At 43.3% G+C, this 16760-nt stretch overlaps 1 protein-coding gene across 1 annotated transcript in view; it reads left to right on the top strand.

Moving 5' to 3' along the window:
- Positions 1 to 16760, top strand: part of CC2D2B (coiled-coil and C2 domain containing 2B) — a 112341-nt gene that overhangs the window by 16450 nt on the left and 79131 nt on the right. The window contains exons 5-10 of the mRNA XM_025213285.1: positions 666 to 758; positions 2295 to 2475; positions 5500 to 5636; positions 5750 to 5875; positions 8765 to 8974; positions 12114 to 12211. Of these exons, the coding sequence (XP_025069070.1) occupies positions 666 to 758; positions 2295 to 2475; positions 5500 to 5636; positions 5750 to 5875; positions 8765 to 8974; positions 12114 to 12211 (845 nt within the window). The remainder of the gene's footprint in view (positions 1 to 665; positions 759 to 2294; positions 2476 to 5499; positions 5637 to 5749; positions 5876 to 8764; positions 8975 to 12113; positions 12212 to 16760) is intronic.

Raw genomic sequence — 16760 nt, 5'->3', positions numbered from 1 at the left:
GAGTGGCCAAAGTCTGGAATGGGCTCCCAAGGGAGGTGGTGCTCTCCCCTACACTGGGGGTCTTCAAGAGGAGGTTGGATAGGCATCTGGCTGGGGTCATCTAACCCCAGCCCTCTTTCCTGCCTATGCAGGGGGTCGGACTCGATGATCTATTGAGGTCCCTTCCGACCCTAACATCTATGAATGTATGAATCCTCTTCCACCACATCAGACTTACCAGCTTCATGCAGCTCTCCAAGCTGCCTGGCTTTGCTCCTTGCTGCCTACGTGCTGCGCTGCGGCTGCACTCATGCACGGGCCATTTATTGGCAAAATTATCGGCCATATCAGGCTGATTTTCGATATAGTCAATTTTCCTTGTATTGGTGCCGATCTGATATTGGACTGATGTATCAATGCACCTCTATAACAGATTGTTGTAGGACTCTAGTTCTGCCAATATTGCCTGTGGTAACCATCTAAAATAACATTTTAATCTATTACAGAGCTGGAGAATAGCATTGGCATATGACCAACAGTCAATTAAAGATACTAGTTCTGTCCCTATCTATTGCATGTTACTGAAAATTAAGATAGTTTTAGGCTACTAAAGCTGAAAAAAATACTACCTACTTATGGAACAATAATGGTTGCTAAAGACTTGTGTTCATACTTGTTTTCCTTAGAAAGAAATTATATCAGATGAAGGTTTTACATTTTTTATGACAACTGGTGAAGAAAACTCAGAATTAACCATTTTGGATGAAAACATTAACCAGGTTTAGTATTTTCCTTTTTTTTTCTCCCGTGGAAGTTCACTAGTTCTTTGAACATCTCAGTTTATAATTTTCCCCTCCTTTTGTTTTAATTCATTTAATTCTACCTTCTTTTAACCATCTATTAGTGATTACAATCCTCAACATGTTCTTCAGTGAGCTAGCTTTCAGTTATTTTTTCTTTTGCTGTGCTGATATTGCAAGTCATTGTACACAGAAGAGTTAAATATTTTTTTTTAAAGTTAATTTCATAATTTAGATTTTTGTTACATATAATTGATACCTGTAAAATAAAATATAACATTTCCTTCCAGAAGCTTTATTGTATCTTCTCTTAGTTCATGAGTCCATTTTCCCCTAATCTTCCAAAAATATATTGTTGATCACATTTTTGTTTTTAAAAATTTGGTTAAAAGCTTCTCAAGATAACATTCTTTGGCCAGATTCACATCAGATATCCCAAAAGTACCTTCATATAGGCTTCAGTTAATCTAAATAACAGGTGTCTTGCCCTGGGAGGATGAACCAAATGTATGTGATCTGTATATAGTGAATTGGGAGAATTAGGTACCTTCAAGGAGATATTCAGAATGTCTAGGGGCTGAGCATAGAGTTACATAGAACTAGCTAATAGAATTAACTAGATGCAGGGATGTGTATGTATGAATTCCTATACCACTGTAGAACTTAGGCACTTGACTCGAGCCTGCACATCAGGTTCATTCTTCCAATCAGGAGCCAAAGCACTGAGAAGGTTGGTACTTAAATGACTGGTGGTGGTGGTGCCTATCTCTTGCATAATAATTTTATAGTAAGTACATGAGATCTGAGCTGCATGGGTGTCAATACCTGAGCTCTATACAATATACAGTTATCTTAAGAAGTCACCATTAATCATTTCTTGACTAAAATAAGTAATCCTACCTTACTGTCATTTTGGGTTGTAAAAGAATTCTAATGGAGCCTGCTCCCAGGCTAGCAGGGAACAGCTGAGGGACCAGTCAGGGAGGCAGAACCTACCCGCTGCTGTTCCCAGATGAGCCCCACTCCCTGCACAGCCCAGCTGAAGAGGGGAAGAAATGGCTCTGGAGCTCCCCCCACCCCAGGTCAACTGAGGATAATGGTAGTGGTGGGTAGTGAAGCAGGGAATGGGAGGGAACATGTTGTAAGTAGGAATTCTTACCTACTTTGGGAGCTTTAAAAAGTCTCAGCCTGCTGTTTCTTGGGTGTGGTCTGAAAAGAGGGAGTGACTGTGCTACCATTCTCCCTCTGGATCCTCCTCTGCACACAACTAACTCCTCTTTCAACCATTGTTTAAAAGAAAAGCGTGATCCTTGCTCAGTTCTTTCAAATAAATAGATATAGTTGTATTTAGGAATTTAGGAATATGTGGCATGGCACAAAGCATGATGATTAGGAAAATAGATCTGTTTTTATTTTGGCAAAGATAGATTTATTTATCTAGTGATTTTTATATGTGAATGTGGGTATTTCTCTCTTAATATTTTTGTGCATAAAATAAACTTTCTTAAACTGCAGAAGTCAAAAGAGAATCATCAAAACCTTGCAGACTTGAATGATCAAAGCTGTCCTCTGCTTGACAAAAAAGAAGAAAGTTTATTGCCAGAGTTGCTTGAAGTAAAACCTGCTGAGTTTGAATGCAAAAAATTACAGATTAAAAAACAATGGGAATATCTTTTTGTGCCAAGCAGTTCTCCAGGTATTATGCAGCTGAAATAAAAACTGGAAAATGATTAAATTTTAGAAAAATAGCATGTGTATTAGGCCTGTGTGAAGCGGCTAGTATTTGCTTTGGATTCAGATTTGGTCGATTCAGGGGGCAGTGATTCAATTCGGTGATTCGAATCGCTGTCCCAATTTGATTTGGCTGAATCTGATTCAGAGCAGCAGCTGAATCTCTGAATCAGCCAGGCCCATCCCCTGCCCCTCTCCCAGCCTGGCAATGGCTGCCCCAGCTCCTGACACATGTTAAAAAAAAAAAGCCCCGGTGCTGCCGGGTAGGGGGGATCCCTGCTGCCCCACACTGTGTAGGGGGCTCTGCATGAACCCCTGACTTGCTCCCCGAGGCCCCCCATGGGTACCCTGCCTGGGTCAGCTCCAGCCCTTTAAGAAAAAAACAACCTGAAAAAACCCTGGACTTTTTTTTAAAGTACTGGGAGCTGGGGTGAGGGGGGGCAGCCATGTAGGAGAGTCAGGGGGGCTGGCAGGGGGCCCCCCCATGGTCCCCTCCCCCAGCCTTCCATCCCCAGCCCGCTCCGAGTCAGCTCGGAGTCAGCTGCAGCTGTGTGCTGCAGCCACTGGGGACTGCCCAAATTATCAAAGCTCTCTGAATCTTTTCCGAAGATTTGGAGAGCTTTGAATCGATTCAAACCTTTAAATTGGTCCTCTGATTCGATTCAGATTCAGAGATTTGGCCACTAAATCGGGCTGGACTCCAAATCGAATCACCACCCGAAGCTTTGCACAGCCCTAATGTGTTTTGCTATTAGTTGTATGTGCAAGCACTGTTGTATGTGCCATTGTTAGAAAAGTTAAATAAAGATAAACTTTTCAGATTTATGTTGCATCCAGCATGCAAATAAAATATAAGCAGTTCTGACAAGTATTTCTAGTCTGGTACTTTTAGGTTGTAAAATAAACTAAATTTTGCACATACCAAAAATTAGATTACACCCAGGTATAATTTTTGTTGTTGTAAATTGTCACGCTGGGAAAACATCTAATTCATAGTTAACTCTTCCCATCTATCTGTATTAACTGTTCTGATCTATAGTATGTAACATTTTAACCATCTGTTCTGAACCATATATTGTTTTATCTGCCTTAAATATAATTTTAAAATTATTGTAATTCTAGCTTGGGAACGCTTTCACAGCTTGAGGGAAATTGCCCAAGGGAAGTTGACAACATGGGGTAGGAGGAAGCTGGGGATAATTTAGAAAACCGGTTGCTCTTGAGCCAGTGGCAAGGCGTAGGGTGTGTATGAGGGTGCACGTGCACCCACTGAGGGCACGGGTGCACTGCCTGACAGGTTGTGCACCCTGCTTAGGTGATTGGGGGCAGGCAGGAGCACCAGCGTCACCCCTGCGAGTGCCAGCCGGGGAGCAGGAGCACTGGATGAAGCTCTGCGGCCACTTCCCAGAGCACCGCGGGCACTTCCTGGTTGGCACGATCAGTCACGGGGGAACCCCCCCTCCGGCGAGATTGGCTGCGGGGGGACGCCCCCACAGTGGCTGACTGGTTGCTGAGGGGGTTACGTACTCCTCCTGACTAAGGTGGCACCAGTCACCCATGTCTTGAGCTCACCATCAAAAGAAATATAAAACAGGTTCTTTAAAGGCAGATGTGTCTAAAAATTCTGTTCCAAGATTATTATTAATCTGAACACTGCATATGTTTGTATTTACAGATGCTGTAAATACATACACATGTATTACAATGCTGCCACAGCTCTCCTGCCACCAAACTTCTGGACCATAGGGATCTGTTTTTATCACATATAATGTGCACCCCAAGTTTCACCAGCCTGTTTTGGTAAAAAATGGCACAGGTTTTATTTGAGAAAACATGGTAATTTAAGTATTCTAAAGCAAATATTGTTTTAAATTAAGTTTGTGTTGGGAGTATACTATAGGTAGTGTAGGTTTGTGTTGGGAGTATGCTATAGGTTGAGAGTATGCTGTAGGTGACTGTGACCCAGTTAAACCATTATGTTGGTTACAGCTCAGACGTAACCTTTTAAATTTGCCTTTGTTTTGGAAACATGCTCAACTGTTTCTTAGAGGTATTTTATATGACAGGTAATCATTAAAGGTGCAAACAAAAGTGTGAATTTTTGCCTGATCTGGCCACAGAAAGTCTATAGCTGTGACCAAACACAAGTGCATAGCTGCAAATAGCTTTAAAAATGGCCAATTGGGTGAAAATCTGATCTCTCATTGCATGAGGTGTCAGATAAAGATGTTACAAAATGTAGCATCTTTTGTAATTAATGTCCACTGAGTTCCAGCCTGGTGCTGCTTTCAGAATGGGACGGGGGAAAGGGAGCAGAGGGAGCTCAGTCTGGGTTTTTTTCAGCCACCCCTGGAGGGTGGGACTGCTGTACTGCAGCCTCCCCTCTCTCCCCGAGGTGGGGGGCTCCAATTCACCCACCCTTCAGCACCAGTTGGGGAGCCCCAAGAATGAGCTCCCTCCACTGCCTTTCTTCCCTCCCATTCTGAAAACAGTCAGCAGTGGCAGAGAGCACTGGCCTTTGCTATGGGAACTTGGCTGCAGGCTCCCAGCCACAGCTAGATCCCTGTCCCCCCCAGAACCAACAGTGAACTTCTGTTTGGTCTGGGATAACGTTGTAACTCAGAACACTTTGCAAAAATTGTTCTGAGTTACAACCGGGAGCTGCATTTTTGTCTGCACCCTAGAGCTGCAAATTTCAAGAAGCTTTAACCCAACCTACTGGGTTAACCTAACACCCACATTTACTTAAGAAGAGTAAGGGACAATTCAAGTGAGGACTTAACTCTATTGGGAACAGTCTGAGTTTGTCAAGACTGTTTGAACTGTACTAGAAATTGCTTGAGTTCTATTACTTACTGTGTGCAATAACTTCACAGTAATAGTAAAAATAATATCTTGGGTTACATTTAGTTTTTAGATATATATAAGTCTATTTGTCTATGTTATTAAATATCCTTTTTATTTTGTTTAACATTTTAATTGTTCTCAGTGCTTCATAGTTGTAAACTACCAAAAGAAATTATGCCACGTGTCTTAGAAGATGAAGGATTTTATATTCCAAGAAAACCAGAAATTTGTAAGAGAAGTTATAACAAAATGGAAAATCGCCTTCTTAAAGAAGAAGGGGTAAATGTATAGTTCTATCAGTAGCTAATAGTGCTCTATGAAAATTTTTAAAAAAGTTAATGTAATAATTTAGACTATAATGTTTCATATTTTTCTAAAATATTTCAAACAAGAGAAGAGGCTGGTTTGATGAAAGTGGACAAATAATTTCATTACCTTCTCCAATCAAACAATCACCAAATGTCAGAAAAAAATTGCCAATTAAGTGTGGCTCAGAATTAAAGACCTTATACAAAAAGGTTAGCAATTTTTTTTTTGCCACTATTGTTATTCAAGAATCTTTTAAATATATAATGCTACAAAAATCACCAGCTGGTATTTGTAGGGCAGAATATTTCATTAGATATTATTAAAAGGATGGTGCTTGTCAGTGGTATAACTAATTATTTTGGTGCCCTGGGCAGAGTAGAGGGGGGATATTGTATGGAGGGAGGATGATTCTGAGCAAGTTTTACCTCGCCTCTGAGGAGACTCAGAGGCCCTGGGTCCCAATGCTGTGGTGGAGGTCACTGTGTCCTGAGTGCATCAAACAATGCAGCAGGAGCTTATGGTTCCTGTTATTAGGCATGGGGTCACTGCACCCTGGCTGAAGCCTCTGACACAGCAGGAGCTTAGGTCTTCAGCAGTCCATGCAGCACAGGCTCCCATTCTGACACCTCCTCTAAATTTATGCTCAAGGCAAGTGTCCCTCTTGTCCACCCCTAATTATACAACTGGTACCTGTTTTGGAGCATGAATCTAAATGTTGGGAACATAAAAGTATGGAGACCATTTAGTTTAGATGTCATCATTTGGTATTACTGATAAATTATTCATCACTCACTGGGGAAAAAAAATAACTTTCTGCATGGTAAGGATGTGCAGTATATCATTGAAATTAAGATCTTTTCACTTTTCCTTAAGCATATAAAAACAATTCTTTTAGGATTAATTTAATCCTAGCATGCTATTTAAATTATACTTTTGATTTCTTTAAGCCTGTAGTGGTTGCAACCAGCTACTGATAAAGTTAAAGTACAGTGTCGGTGAAATTGATTCTTTCCTTTGAGTTAGCTTTACAGTAACAAGCTTCAGGTTATACTATCTCCCTAAACCTGATTGTTTTCTAGAAGTTCCTTCAAGATCTTATGTCTCTACCTTTCATTCTCTCTGACCATAGGGTCACACCTAGATCTTGTCACAAAGAATCAACAGAATTTATATACAAGTATTTAGTAGGGGGTGTGTGAAATAGGCCCTATTCAATTTGGATTTGGCCCAAATTGGGGACAGTGATTCGATTAGTTGATTCGGATCACTGTTCCCGATTCGATTCGGCCTAATCTGAATCTGAAGGTTCAATGCTGATTCAGAGACTCAGTGATTCAGATGTAGACACAGCTTTAAATATTTTTTATACATACTTTGAGGTACCAGGTGCAGCTCATGAATGCTGTGATGCTGGGGCAGATGGAGTGTCCCACAGCAGTGTGTGTGTATGTGTGTGTCAGTGGGGGTGGGGGGGCTGTGTGCTTGGCAGCAAACCCAGAAGTGGACTGGAAGTACTTCCGGTCCACTTTCAGGTCTGCCAAGGAGTGTGCTGGTGGCCCCCCTGCCCCTCCAGCTCAATGATCGGCCATGGGGGGACCCTGGGTGCCCCCCCCGAGACCCGGGAGGCACCAATTGCTGAGCCAGGGAGGCTTGGGAGGACCCCCCAGCATGCTCTCTGGCAGACCCAGAAGTGGATCAGAAGTGCTTCTGGGTCTGCTGCTAAGTGCACTGGGGAGCCCCCCGTGCTTCTGTGGGACACTCCGTGCCCCCCAGCATCACAGCAGTCACGAGCCACCTGCTACCTAGAGGTATGTAGAAAAAACATTTAAAGCTGTGTCTATGTCTGAATCACCAAATCTTTCCGAAACTCTCTGAATTGATTTGGAGGGTTCTGATGCGATTCGGAGAGATTAGAGGGTCTCCTGATTCAATTCAGATTTGGGAATCAGGCTGAATCTCCGCCAGATTGAATAAGGGACCGAAACTTCACACAGCCCTAGTATTTAATAACATTTTAGGATTCTTACAGATGCTAATATAAGAGCTCTGCATCACCTTCTAGTGCTGAGGACACAATTTAGACCTATTCTCACTTACTATAGAGTACTTTGGCTCTTATTTCAATCCACTGATGAAACTATTTGCTGAGGTGGTGCTGCCTTGTAGTTTTACCAGTTGAGTTAAAGGCAGTGGCATAGCTAGGGCAGAGTGAACAGGGCGACTGCCTTGGGTGTTGACTTGGAGGGGCAAAAAAAGGCTGCTGTCAGCAGCTGCACAATCACGATTGCAGCAGCAACTGGCAGTTGCTACTGTCCCTGTGCCCCAGACACTCATCTGCTTCCCTATGCTGCTTGTTAAAGAAGATCTGTATTTTGCACTCTAACTTCTATGTATTTTGCTCCAGAATACTGCAGATTTGTCACATAAATACCATTGTGAAACTCCTTGCCTCTTCAGCCAAGAAGGGAAGGTTGAGGCACTAGCTTACAGATATCTGCACAGTTGTTAAATCAGCCCAGCTATGGCTGTATTTAGCCTAGCTATGGCAGTTAGTAGCATATGGGTACCTAACTTCAGGGTAGTTGGTTTTAGCTTAATATTGTATATACAGGATAAGGGACTGTGTTCTGTTCTTGGCTGTACAGTTGACTAACCGGGGGATCTTGGACACATTATTAAACTTCCATGCCTCATTTTATCTATCTTTAAAAATGGGGGTGGTGACACCCAGTTTTATTAAAGTTCTTTGAGTTTTGACTCAGCATTATATTAATGAAAACTCTATTCTTATTAAGTTGATAAATTATAAGCTTATTTCTTGTTAATTGTCCTCTGTGAGAGCGAAGCTATGTTGTTGTTTTTTCCAGAGCCTGGCTTCATAATTAGAAATTATCCAAGCTGCTGTTTAAGGTTAAGAACTTCTCCTTGGGGAGGTGCAACTAGTGAAAATCACTCTGTATTTTGAGTTTGAAGGTTTGGATTTGAAAAAAAAGGTCTGGCAAATACAGTTACTGTTAAGTAATGCTGCATTGCAAAATGTATTTGCATAAAATACATAAGCTACATAACATAAAGGCCTACTATTGTTTAAAAAATAGGCAATGCAACCTGAACGGGAAAGCCGCATCATAAATAAATCTGGATATGAAAAACAGCGTTATCAATTAGATCTCAATATATCAAGTTTATTTTTCACCCACCATCCTCTTTTTGATCGAGAGCATGTGTTAGCTGCTAGATTACTCCAACTTTATGAAAGTTTCAAGAACAGACAACAGCAGAACATAACTCTCTTGCTAGCTGAAAAAGTAAGAAAATGTTTTACTTTATTTAATGTCAAAAATTTCAAACCTAATAAAGGTGAAGGAGAAAGTATATGCATTTATTGTATTCGTGAACTGTAGGTGGAGCTGTCAGTGAAGTCCATAGTTAAATTTTTCCAACACTGTCCATCATATTATTCTGCTATTCTGACAGTCCATTATGTGAGTGTGGTGATAGACCACAGACTGCTGCCCACCTCCTCACATGTGCAGCATACCTGCACATCCAGGATGAGGACCTGGCAAGCATCAACAATAAAGCAGTTGTCTGGCTCTGCCACATTAATGATGTGTAGAGGGGGGAATGAAGTATGAAAGAGAAGAATAGTATTCTGCTTTCAGTTCCTTATAACTTTGCCAAATGTGAATATTTGAGCAGAAATTTTCAATGCTGGCTCTTTGCCTCAAGCTGAGTTTTTCTGGAAAATATAAGCAAAAACAGACAATCTATTTAAGAGAATGGGATTTGTTAAAAATATTTTTATCTAATGCTAAAATATTCTTACAAACATTTCAATGAAAAAGCATTTCATTGCCTCCAAGCTTTGGAGGTGGTGGTGGTAGGGGGTATGTTACCCCAGTCCCTTTAAAAATCCACCTAAAAGTAAACAAATCTGTATGTCTCTGAAAAGGAATCTGCACAGGCTCAGTTGGGGCTTGTTAGAGGCTAAATTATCTGAAAATTGTGTCTGCTCTGAATGGGTGCTTCTACACATGCATTTAATATGCCTTTTCTAATGCTCATTAAATTTAGTACCTTTGGGTGCCTATACATGAGCACGGAGGCTGCTCCAATGTACTGTAATTACAGTGTGTCGGAGCAGACTTTATTAATCGCCACATCATAACTAAATCTAGATATCAAAAACAACTTTATCAGTTAGATAAATTGAGCATGCTGGAGCATGGTAATTACTGCACTCTAGCAGTGTCCTGCGTCTTGTGTATCAGCATCCCTGTGCTTCAAAATGGCAGTGGGGGGTGCTTGGACTAAGGTTTGACAAGCTTTAGTTCAAGTGCCTTTGCCATTTTGAAGCATGGGGATGCTGATACACAAAATGCTGTGGCACTTTAATTAGAGAGGCTCTTGGAGCTGCTCTAATTAAAGCACTGCCCCCCACTCTCAGAGCGCGTTTAAAAGTGCCCTTGATTGTGAGGTACAGGAAACCCTTGGTATTCGCGGGTTCAGCATTCATGGTTTCAAATATTTGTGAATGCCGAACCTGCATTTTAAAGACACTTTTTAAACACTTACTGGAGCTCTTCGGGAGCTCCGCGCTTGCTGCCACCGGGCTCCCACTTCCGCGGGAGCCATGCCTCACCCACCCAGCCACCGGGGGCATTGTGTTTATGAACACAGCGCCCTATTTGTGGATTTTGCCATTTGTGGGGATCACGGGAACGTATTCCCTGTGAATGGTGAGGGTCGCCTGTACTAAATGTGCATTAGGCAGCATTAATGCTCAGTAGTACATTTGCATGCTTTTTTTTAGTAATGCTTAATGTTCAGTAGACTGTTTTACTGTGCATTAGTGTAATGTTACAGTTTTTTATGGGATGCTTTAATTCACAGTAAAGCACTACTGCACATGTGCAGACACACCCAATATGTTCCAACTCAGGAGTTGCAGGGAAGTCTTTTTTTGCAGCTGCTTTGCCCAGAAATTGGGTTCCACTGTGGTGCTGGTGATTGAAAGCAGGGAGACACTTCTTTTCTCTCAATTTTTTTGCTTGCAGTAGGGAGGAGAAAAAAATTAAGAAATGTGTCAGAAGCAAGCAGAGTGGTGACAGAGACGGGCCAAAGGTTGCATATCTGTGGAGGTACAGAAGAATAGTTGGGATAGATACGGGCTTGGAGTGATGCACTTCAGTCATTCAGGATCTGATGAAATGAACTGCTACTCATGAAAGCTTATGTATGTCTAATTGAGTTTGTCTATAAGACACATCTCTATCCTGCCTTTTGCCTGACTTCAGTCTAACATGGATAACTGCCTCTCTCTTAGGATGTCTGCTGACAGATGTTAAAATAACCCCTCAAAGCCACACTTTACCAGAAGAAGCAGTACATTAGCTTGATTTGGCTCTTCAATATCTGTATAGATTGGATGCTTCAGAGGGGCTTTTTGGCACTTTTATCTAAGGCTGATTCAATCAGCTCCCGATCTATACAGACATTGGGCAAGCTGGGTTGATCTAAAGCAATGCCTCTTCTGGACATGCACTGGGCTTGGTGTGGGGGAGCACCAAGTTTAAAGTAAAGCGCTGGTTTGTTTTTTGTTTTTTTGGGGGGGGGGGTTATGTCTGTAAGCAGCTGGTATGTACTTAACATACTGTCCTATCTGATATAGACCATTTCATAATTTTAAAAAGCTAACATTGCTCTTTATGCTGAAAGCTCATATAAGGTCAAATGTGCTGGGGAGCTTACAAAGATTTACTGATACAGTTAATATTTAACTACCTCTAATAAAAACTTTGTCTATAAATTTCCATTTCTCAATATGATGAAAATATGCCTCTTATTTTGGTTGTAAAAGTTCCATCTTCTAATATGTATTAGGGAGCCAGGTCTCTATAATTAACGTCCTCTAGCTAAGCAGTGTCGAATATGCATCTGATTTAGGGCCAGATTACAAAGTTTCCAACATTGATTTTGGTAAAATTATATTGCTCATAAATGTGGGCAAGAAGGATCCCAACCTGGTTCTTTGTAGCTATTTTTATTTAACTGTAGACCATACTAAAATCATGCCACCGTATGCCATGCCAACCTAGAAAACCTTCATAGTGCTAGAAATTCAAGCTTCCACTAGGAGTTGTTAATCATACAATGATGAGAGTGGGATTTAGTATCCCCATGCCTATTAATCTTTTATATAATGCATTCTTTAAAAACACATACATATGTGATGGACCTGAATATGATACTTTGGTTTCTCAGATAATTGATTATATAGTTTTTTGTAGTAATGAAAATCAAAGTGTTTAAAAGGATCTGAATTTACAAAAAATCAGAAAAAGTAAAGTTAAAATTGCCTTTTCATCATTAGTTCTTTTTTACTTTAACACACAGTATTGGGTTTGCTGAAAAGTTGGAATAATTCATAGAATTTTTTTTCAGCTTAAAGCACTAAAAAATGCTACAAAAATAGCAGAAAGTAATTTGGAAGCAAGCCAACTGAGCAGAAAAACTTTAGATGACTACAAATGGCAAATAAGGTAGTATGATTATGAAATGATCCAACTCATTAGATTTGACAATAGTATATTGTAGATTTGATTTTTCTTTTCAGACAATTTATGAATCTACTAGTCAGTCTACTAATAATCACCCTTTTTATAAATGCATAACTATTGTACCCCTGCATCCTTTCATCTCAGAAATACAAATATTATTAATTTCTGTATGACAACTGTATATTAAGTTTCTGGATTTTGTTGTAAAATATTGGGGGATAAAAGGCTACTGATATAAAATACAGTTAACTGTGATTGGAGTTAATAAAATAGAGTTCATTGTGATTCATGTGAACTAATTCATCCTATAGTTCATGAGTTTTACTCAACATTCCCATATTCCACAGCACATTTTCTGCTGCTTCACATTCCTATGCGAGAACATAAAATGTAGTGGCGGCACACCTCTCTCAATTCCCTTTTACCACCTGTGGGAGCAAAATAGAAGTCTGCTGTTGTCTAATCCACTGTTTTTCTCTGTGCTTCAGAATCATCTTATAAATTAGTTTTGTGAATATCTTCTATATTTATCCTCCTTAACTTTTCTAATTCTTTAATTACATATCTCTGTCAATAAATATCTGTTATGAATGTCTCCATGCTCAAAGCACTTCGGGGCTTGAATTTTGTCCGGCCCCTAGTTGATGAGCATATTTGATATGTTTTCTTCATGGGGGAGAGCCCATGTTCACAGTAAGTGTTTGGTGATTATGTCCTTCTGTTAGATGACTTGCAAGTCTAGAGATGGACATCTGAAACTGCATTTGAATAATTGATGTACTTCACTTCACACTTGGAGGAGACTGCCATCTGTGAAGACCTAAGAGAATCATCTTCTGTGAGTGCACCTCTGAACAGATATCAAACCTGTATCCAAAAGCAAGAAAATGGCCACTTTGACACTTATCAACACTAGAGCCTTGGGCACCCACCGCTGTTATGCTGACATCAGAAACAATAATTGATTCTCCAGTGGTACTGTTGGACTGAAAACTGACTCTAGCACTGATGCTACTAGCATGGATTGAGACTGTGATAAAAGCCAGGAAGAGACCAGACATATTTCCAAAACTAGAGGCTTTACCCATTTTGTGAAATGAGATTATTACCCTTTCAAACACAGGGTACTTAGACCCTCTGCTATGGGAATTAATTGTGGTACGCTGGCACTAATAAAGTCACCACTGCCAATTGTGGACCAATTATTAGTTACAAGATATGCCTTCACAGGACCAACAAGAATGTTCTCTGAGGGTATCATTGATCCTGGCCCTAAAACCAGGCCTGAGACCTTAACTCATGACATCTCTATTCAAAAGTTGTTGTTCTTCATTGTTGTTGGATTACCTCTTCTCCCTGGTATTGATCAGGGATGTCTCTTTAAGAGCCACCATAGAGCTGGTACAGAAAATCCTTCTCTCAATACACAAAAGTGACATGCAGTATTTTAGGCTGTCCACTGAAATCTTTTAATAGAAAAACTGGTTCAGTCTGGTTCCCAAAATCTCAGTGAAACAAACAAATTTAAATAAACTAATCAGAAAATGTTTATTAGAGTAAGCCACATATAAATATAGGCGTCTCATGTAGATGCGGCCAGTGCTATGAATGCAATGCAAAACAGCTTTTACAAAACAAAGTACGCTTTAATCTCAATGTAATAGGGAAAAACAGATGGAGGACCCCAAAATACCAGGGGGGAGCCCTGGGGTCAGGAACCCTCAGAAGGGAAGGGAAAAAAAAAAAAGAGAAATGGTAAAGGAAGATACTTACCCGCAGCAAGACCCGCGACAAAGCAGGAACCCAAGGAGGAACCTGCGTGGCTCGTCAGCCATGCCTTTATACAGTTGCGGCCGGCCGGTGACGTTAACCGCAATCGCCAGCTGGCAGAAATAAAGCCGCCGGCAATGAGGAGGGGAGCAGATGGACGCTGGCAGGAGCACCAGCAGGAGGTGGGACTCTGCAGCTCTTGCGGGAGCAACAGGAGTTGGAAGCTGCTGTCCCCGGTGGGGAAGGACACATCAGCGCCCACTGCAAGCCAGAAGCTGCTGGCTGCAGTGAAAGGAGCTGTGAGCCGGAGGCAGCTCCTAATGATTGGGAACCCGGGCAAAAGGGCAGAGGGGTGCAGAAAGACCCCATCGCCAGTGGCTACGGCAGAGGGGCTGGAGAGGCCAAAGCAATTCCCAGCACCAGGCGAGGTGGGACCGTTGAGGGCACCAGGAGAGCCAAAGAGGCACACCAGGTGGGAGACGGGAGACAAGGGCAGTGTGAGGGGCTGCGAATCATGGTCCTGGGTTGCATAGCACTGATCCAGTGGGCGACGTAGGGACAGGTGCTCACCGGAGGACCATCGGTGGTCCGGAAGAAACAAAAGGCTGGGCAGCGAGGGAGAAGAATTGTAGTGGAGTCCGTAGGCTACCCTGGCCACTTATAGGGCCTAACATAGACCCATAGTGTCAAGGACGGGTTGGTAGTTCTTAGGCAGAGGGAGCCTGGCAAAGGGGCAGTTGAGCCCATCGGAGGGCATCGGTGATTTTCTTTTGTATTTTGTGTTTCCCATTTTTGGAGGGGCTGAGGGTCAGAGCTCAAGGAGCCTGAGTGTTACTTAAGCCTCAAGGTGAGTTGTCAGCCTTAGGGGAAGGTCGGCGACCTCGTGGCCCGGGCAGGATACCGCAGGTTGCTTACGGTTGGCAGGGAGGACTGCCCTGGCGAAAGTAAGCAGGGGCTCAATGATTGGGAACCTGACCAGTAGGACAGCTGTGACCCGTCGAGGTTGGGTATAAGGGCGAGGTTGAGGGGAGGTGGAGCCTTGCAGAAGACCACTGGATAGACGTCCCGCCGTCGAGAGACTCCCAGTGGTTGGACCCTCCACTGAAATAACATTCAAAGTCGTGGCAGGCGGGATTGGGGAAGAACACACCAAAAGTGAATATCTACTCGACGGACCACCAGGGACGATAAGGCGGACATCATCGAACATCTGAGCCAGAGCCACACGGGACCGGATGTTTGAGGCCAGATGGGCACGCTCAACCATAGGAATGCAGCATGATAAGGGTTTTTTGTCCAGTAGAAGGTCTGCATGCCTATCTTTTGCATTCAGGTTTGGTGGTCCTATTTTATCCCTAATCTCAATCTCTGTTCATTGTGTTCTCCAGTAGTCGCTGCCTCATCCTATTCTGTTTTTCAGGGGCTTGCTTTATTTTCCACATCAAAAATCTTTGTTCCTGTTGTCTGCTTGAAACTCAATACCCACAAACACAGTTGAAAATAAAACTTCACAGCATGGGCGACTGGTGCCACCTTAGTTGTGGGGGCATGTGCCCCTCCTGCGACCAGTCCTGCCGGCCGGGGGGGTCCCCCCTGTGGCCAATCCTGGGGCGATCCTGAGGACTGGGGGGAATCCCCCGGACGATCCCACAATGGCTGATCACTGTGGCTGATCACTTCAGCCGCTTCCAGGACTGGCTGTGACTGCTTCTGGGAGCAATCGCCGGCCTATCGCTGCAGCCACTTCCAGAAGCAGCTACAGCAATCACAGTGATCAGCTGGCACTTGCAGGGGGGAAACTGCTGCTTCCATCTGCTCCCCCTGCCCATTGCCTAAGTGGTGAGCGTGGCCGGTCAGGGGGTGCATTGGCGCTCTGAGGGGGTGCATCCCCTATGCGTCGCCACTGCTTCACAGTGAATGATTCCTACATTTTCCTTTTATGTATGCATAAATAGGGCTTTTAAAAAGTTTATTGTCCACTTTATCTTAGTATTTTCACTCCTTGACTGGAAATAACTTCTAGTAATCATAGAGTAACCAAATCTATAACCATAAAAAAATAGAACATATAGACTGTAAAAATTAGTCACAGGTCCCAAGTCCACCAGGGCAAGATTTAGGCCTAGACCAGTGTTCCCCAACCAATTGATTGTGATTGGTCGATCGTGGAGGCTCAGAGAGTGAATTGGAGGCTGGGGGGGGGGCTAAGTTCATGCGCGCATGTGCACCTCTCCTCCTACAGCCCAGCAGGTCAGTTTGTGGGGAGTGAAGGGCAGGGACCAGATTGAGGCCCCCTTGGCGAGGGAGGGAGTGGGGCTGGGGCTGGGGTTGGGGCAGGGGCAGGCCCTGCACAGCCAGGGCATGGGACAGAGCCACAAATGGCTCATCCGGGGGCATGGTGAGGGGGGCCACATACCCCAGGAGGGCATGGAGGGTGTGTGCCCCCGGATCTGGGGCAGGCTGCTACAGCAGGCTGGGGCCAGGCCAGCGCTGGGCTCTTCCCGGCAGGGGCTGGGCCAGGCTGCACTCAGGGTGGGCAGCAGCAATGCCGTGAGTGGGGTGGTGGGGTGCAGCCACCTGAAAGTTTGGCAAAGCCCCACAACCCACCCTCCCAGTGCTGCCACTGGCCACCCCAAGCACAGCACAACACAGCCCAACCCCTGCCAGGAAGACCCCGGTACAGCCTCCCATCCCCAGCCCCTTCTCTCCCTGTGGATATGGGGGCCATGTGCCTGGGATCTGTGTGTGTGTGGGGGGGGGG

Source organism: Alligator sinensis, unplaced genomic scaffold (assembly GCF_000455745.1).
Source record: "Alligator sinensis unplaced genomic scaffold, ASM45574v1 scaffold472_1, whole genome shotgun sequence".
NCBI classification, from domain to species: domain Eukaryota; kingdom Metazoa; phylum Chordata; order Crocodylia; family Alligatoridae; genus Alligator; species Alligator sinensis.
Note: the sequence above shows the minus strand (reverse complement) of the source record. Positions and strands in the feature narration are given on the sequence as shown.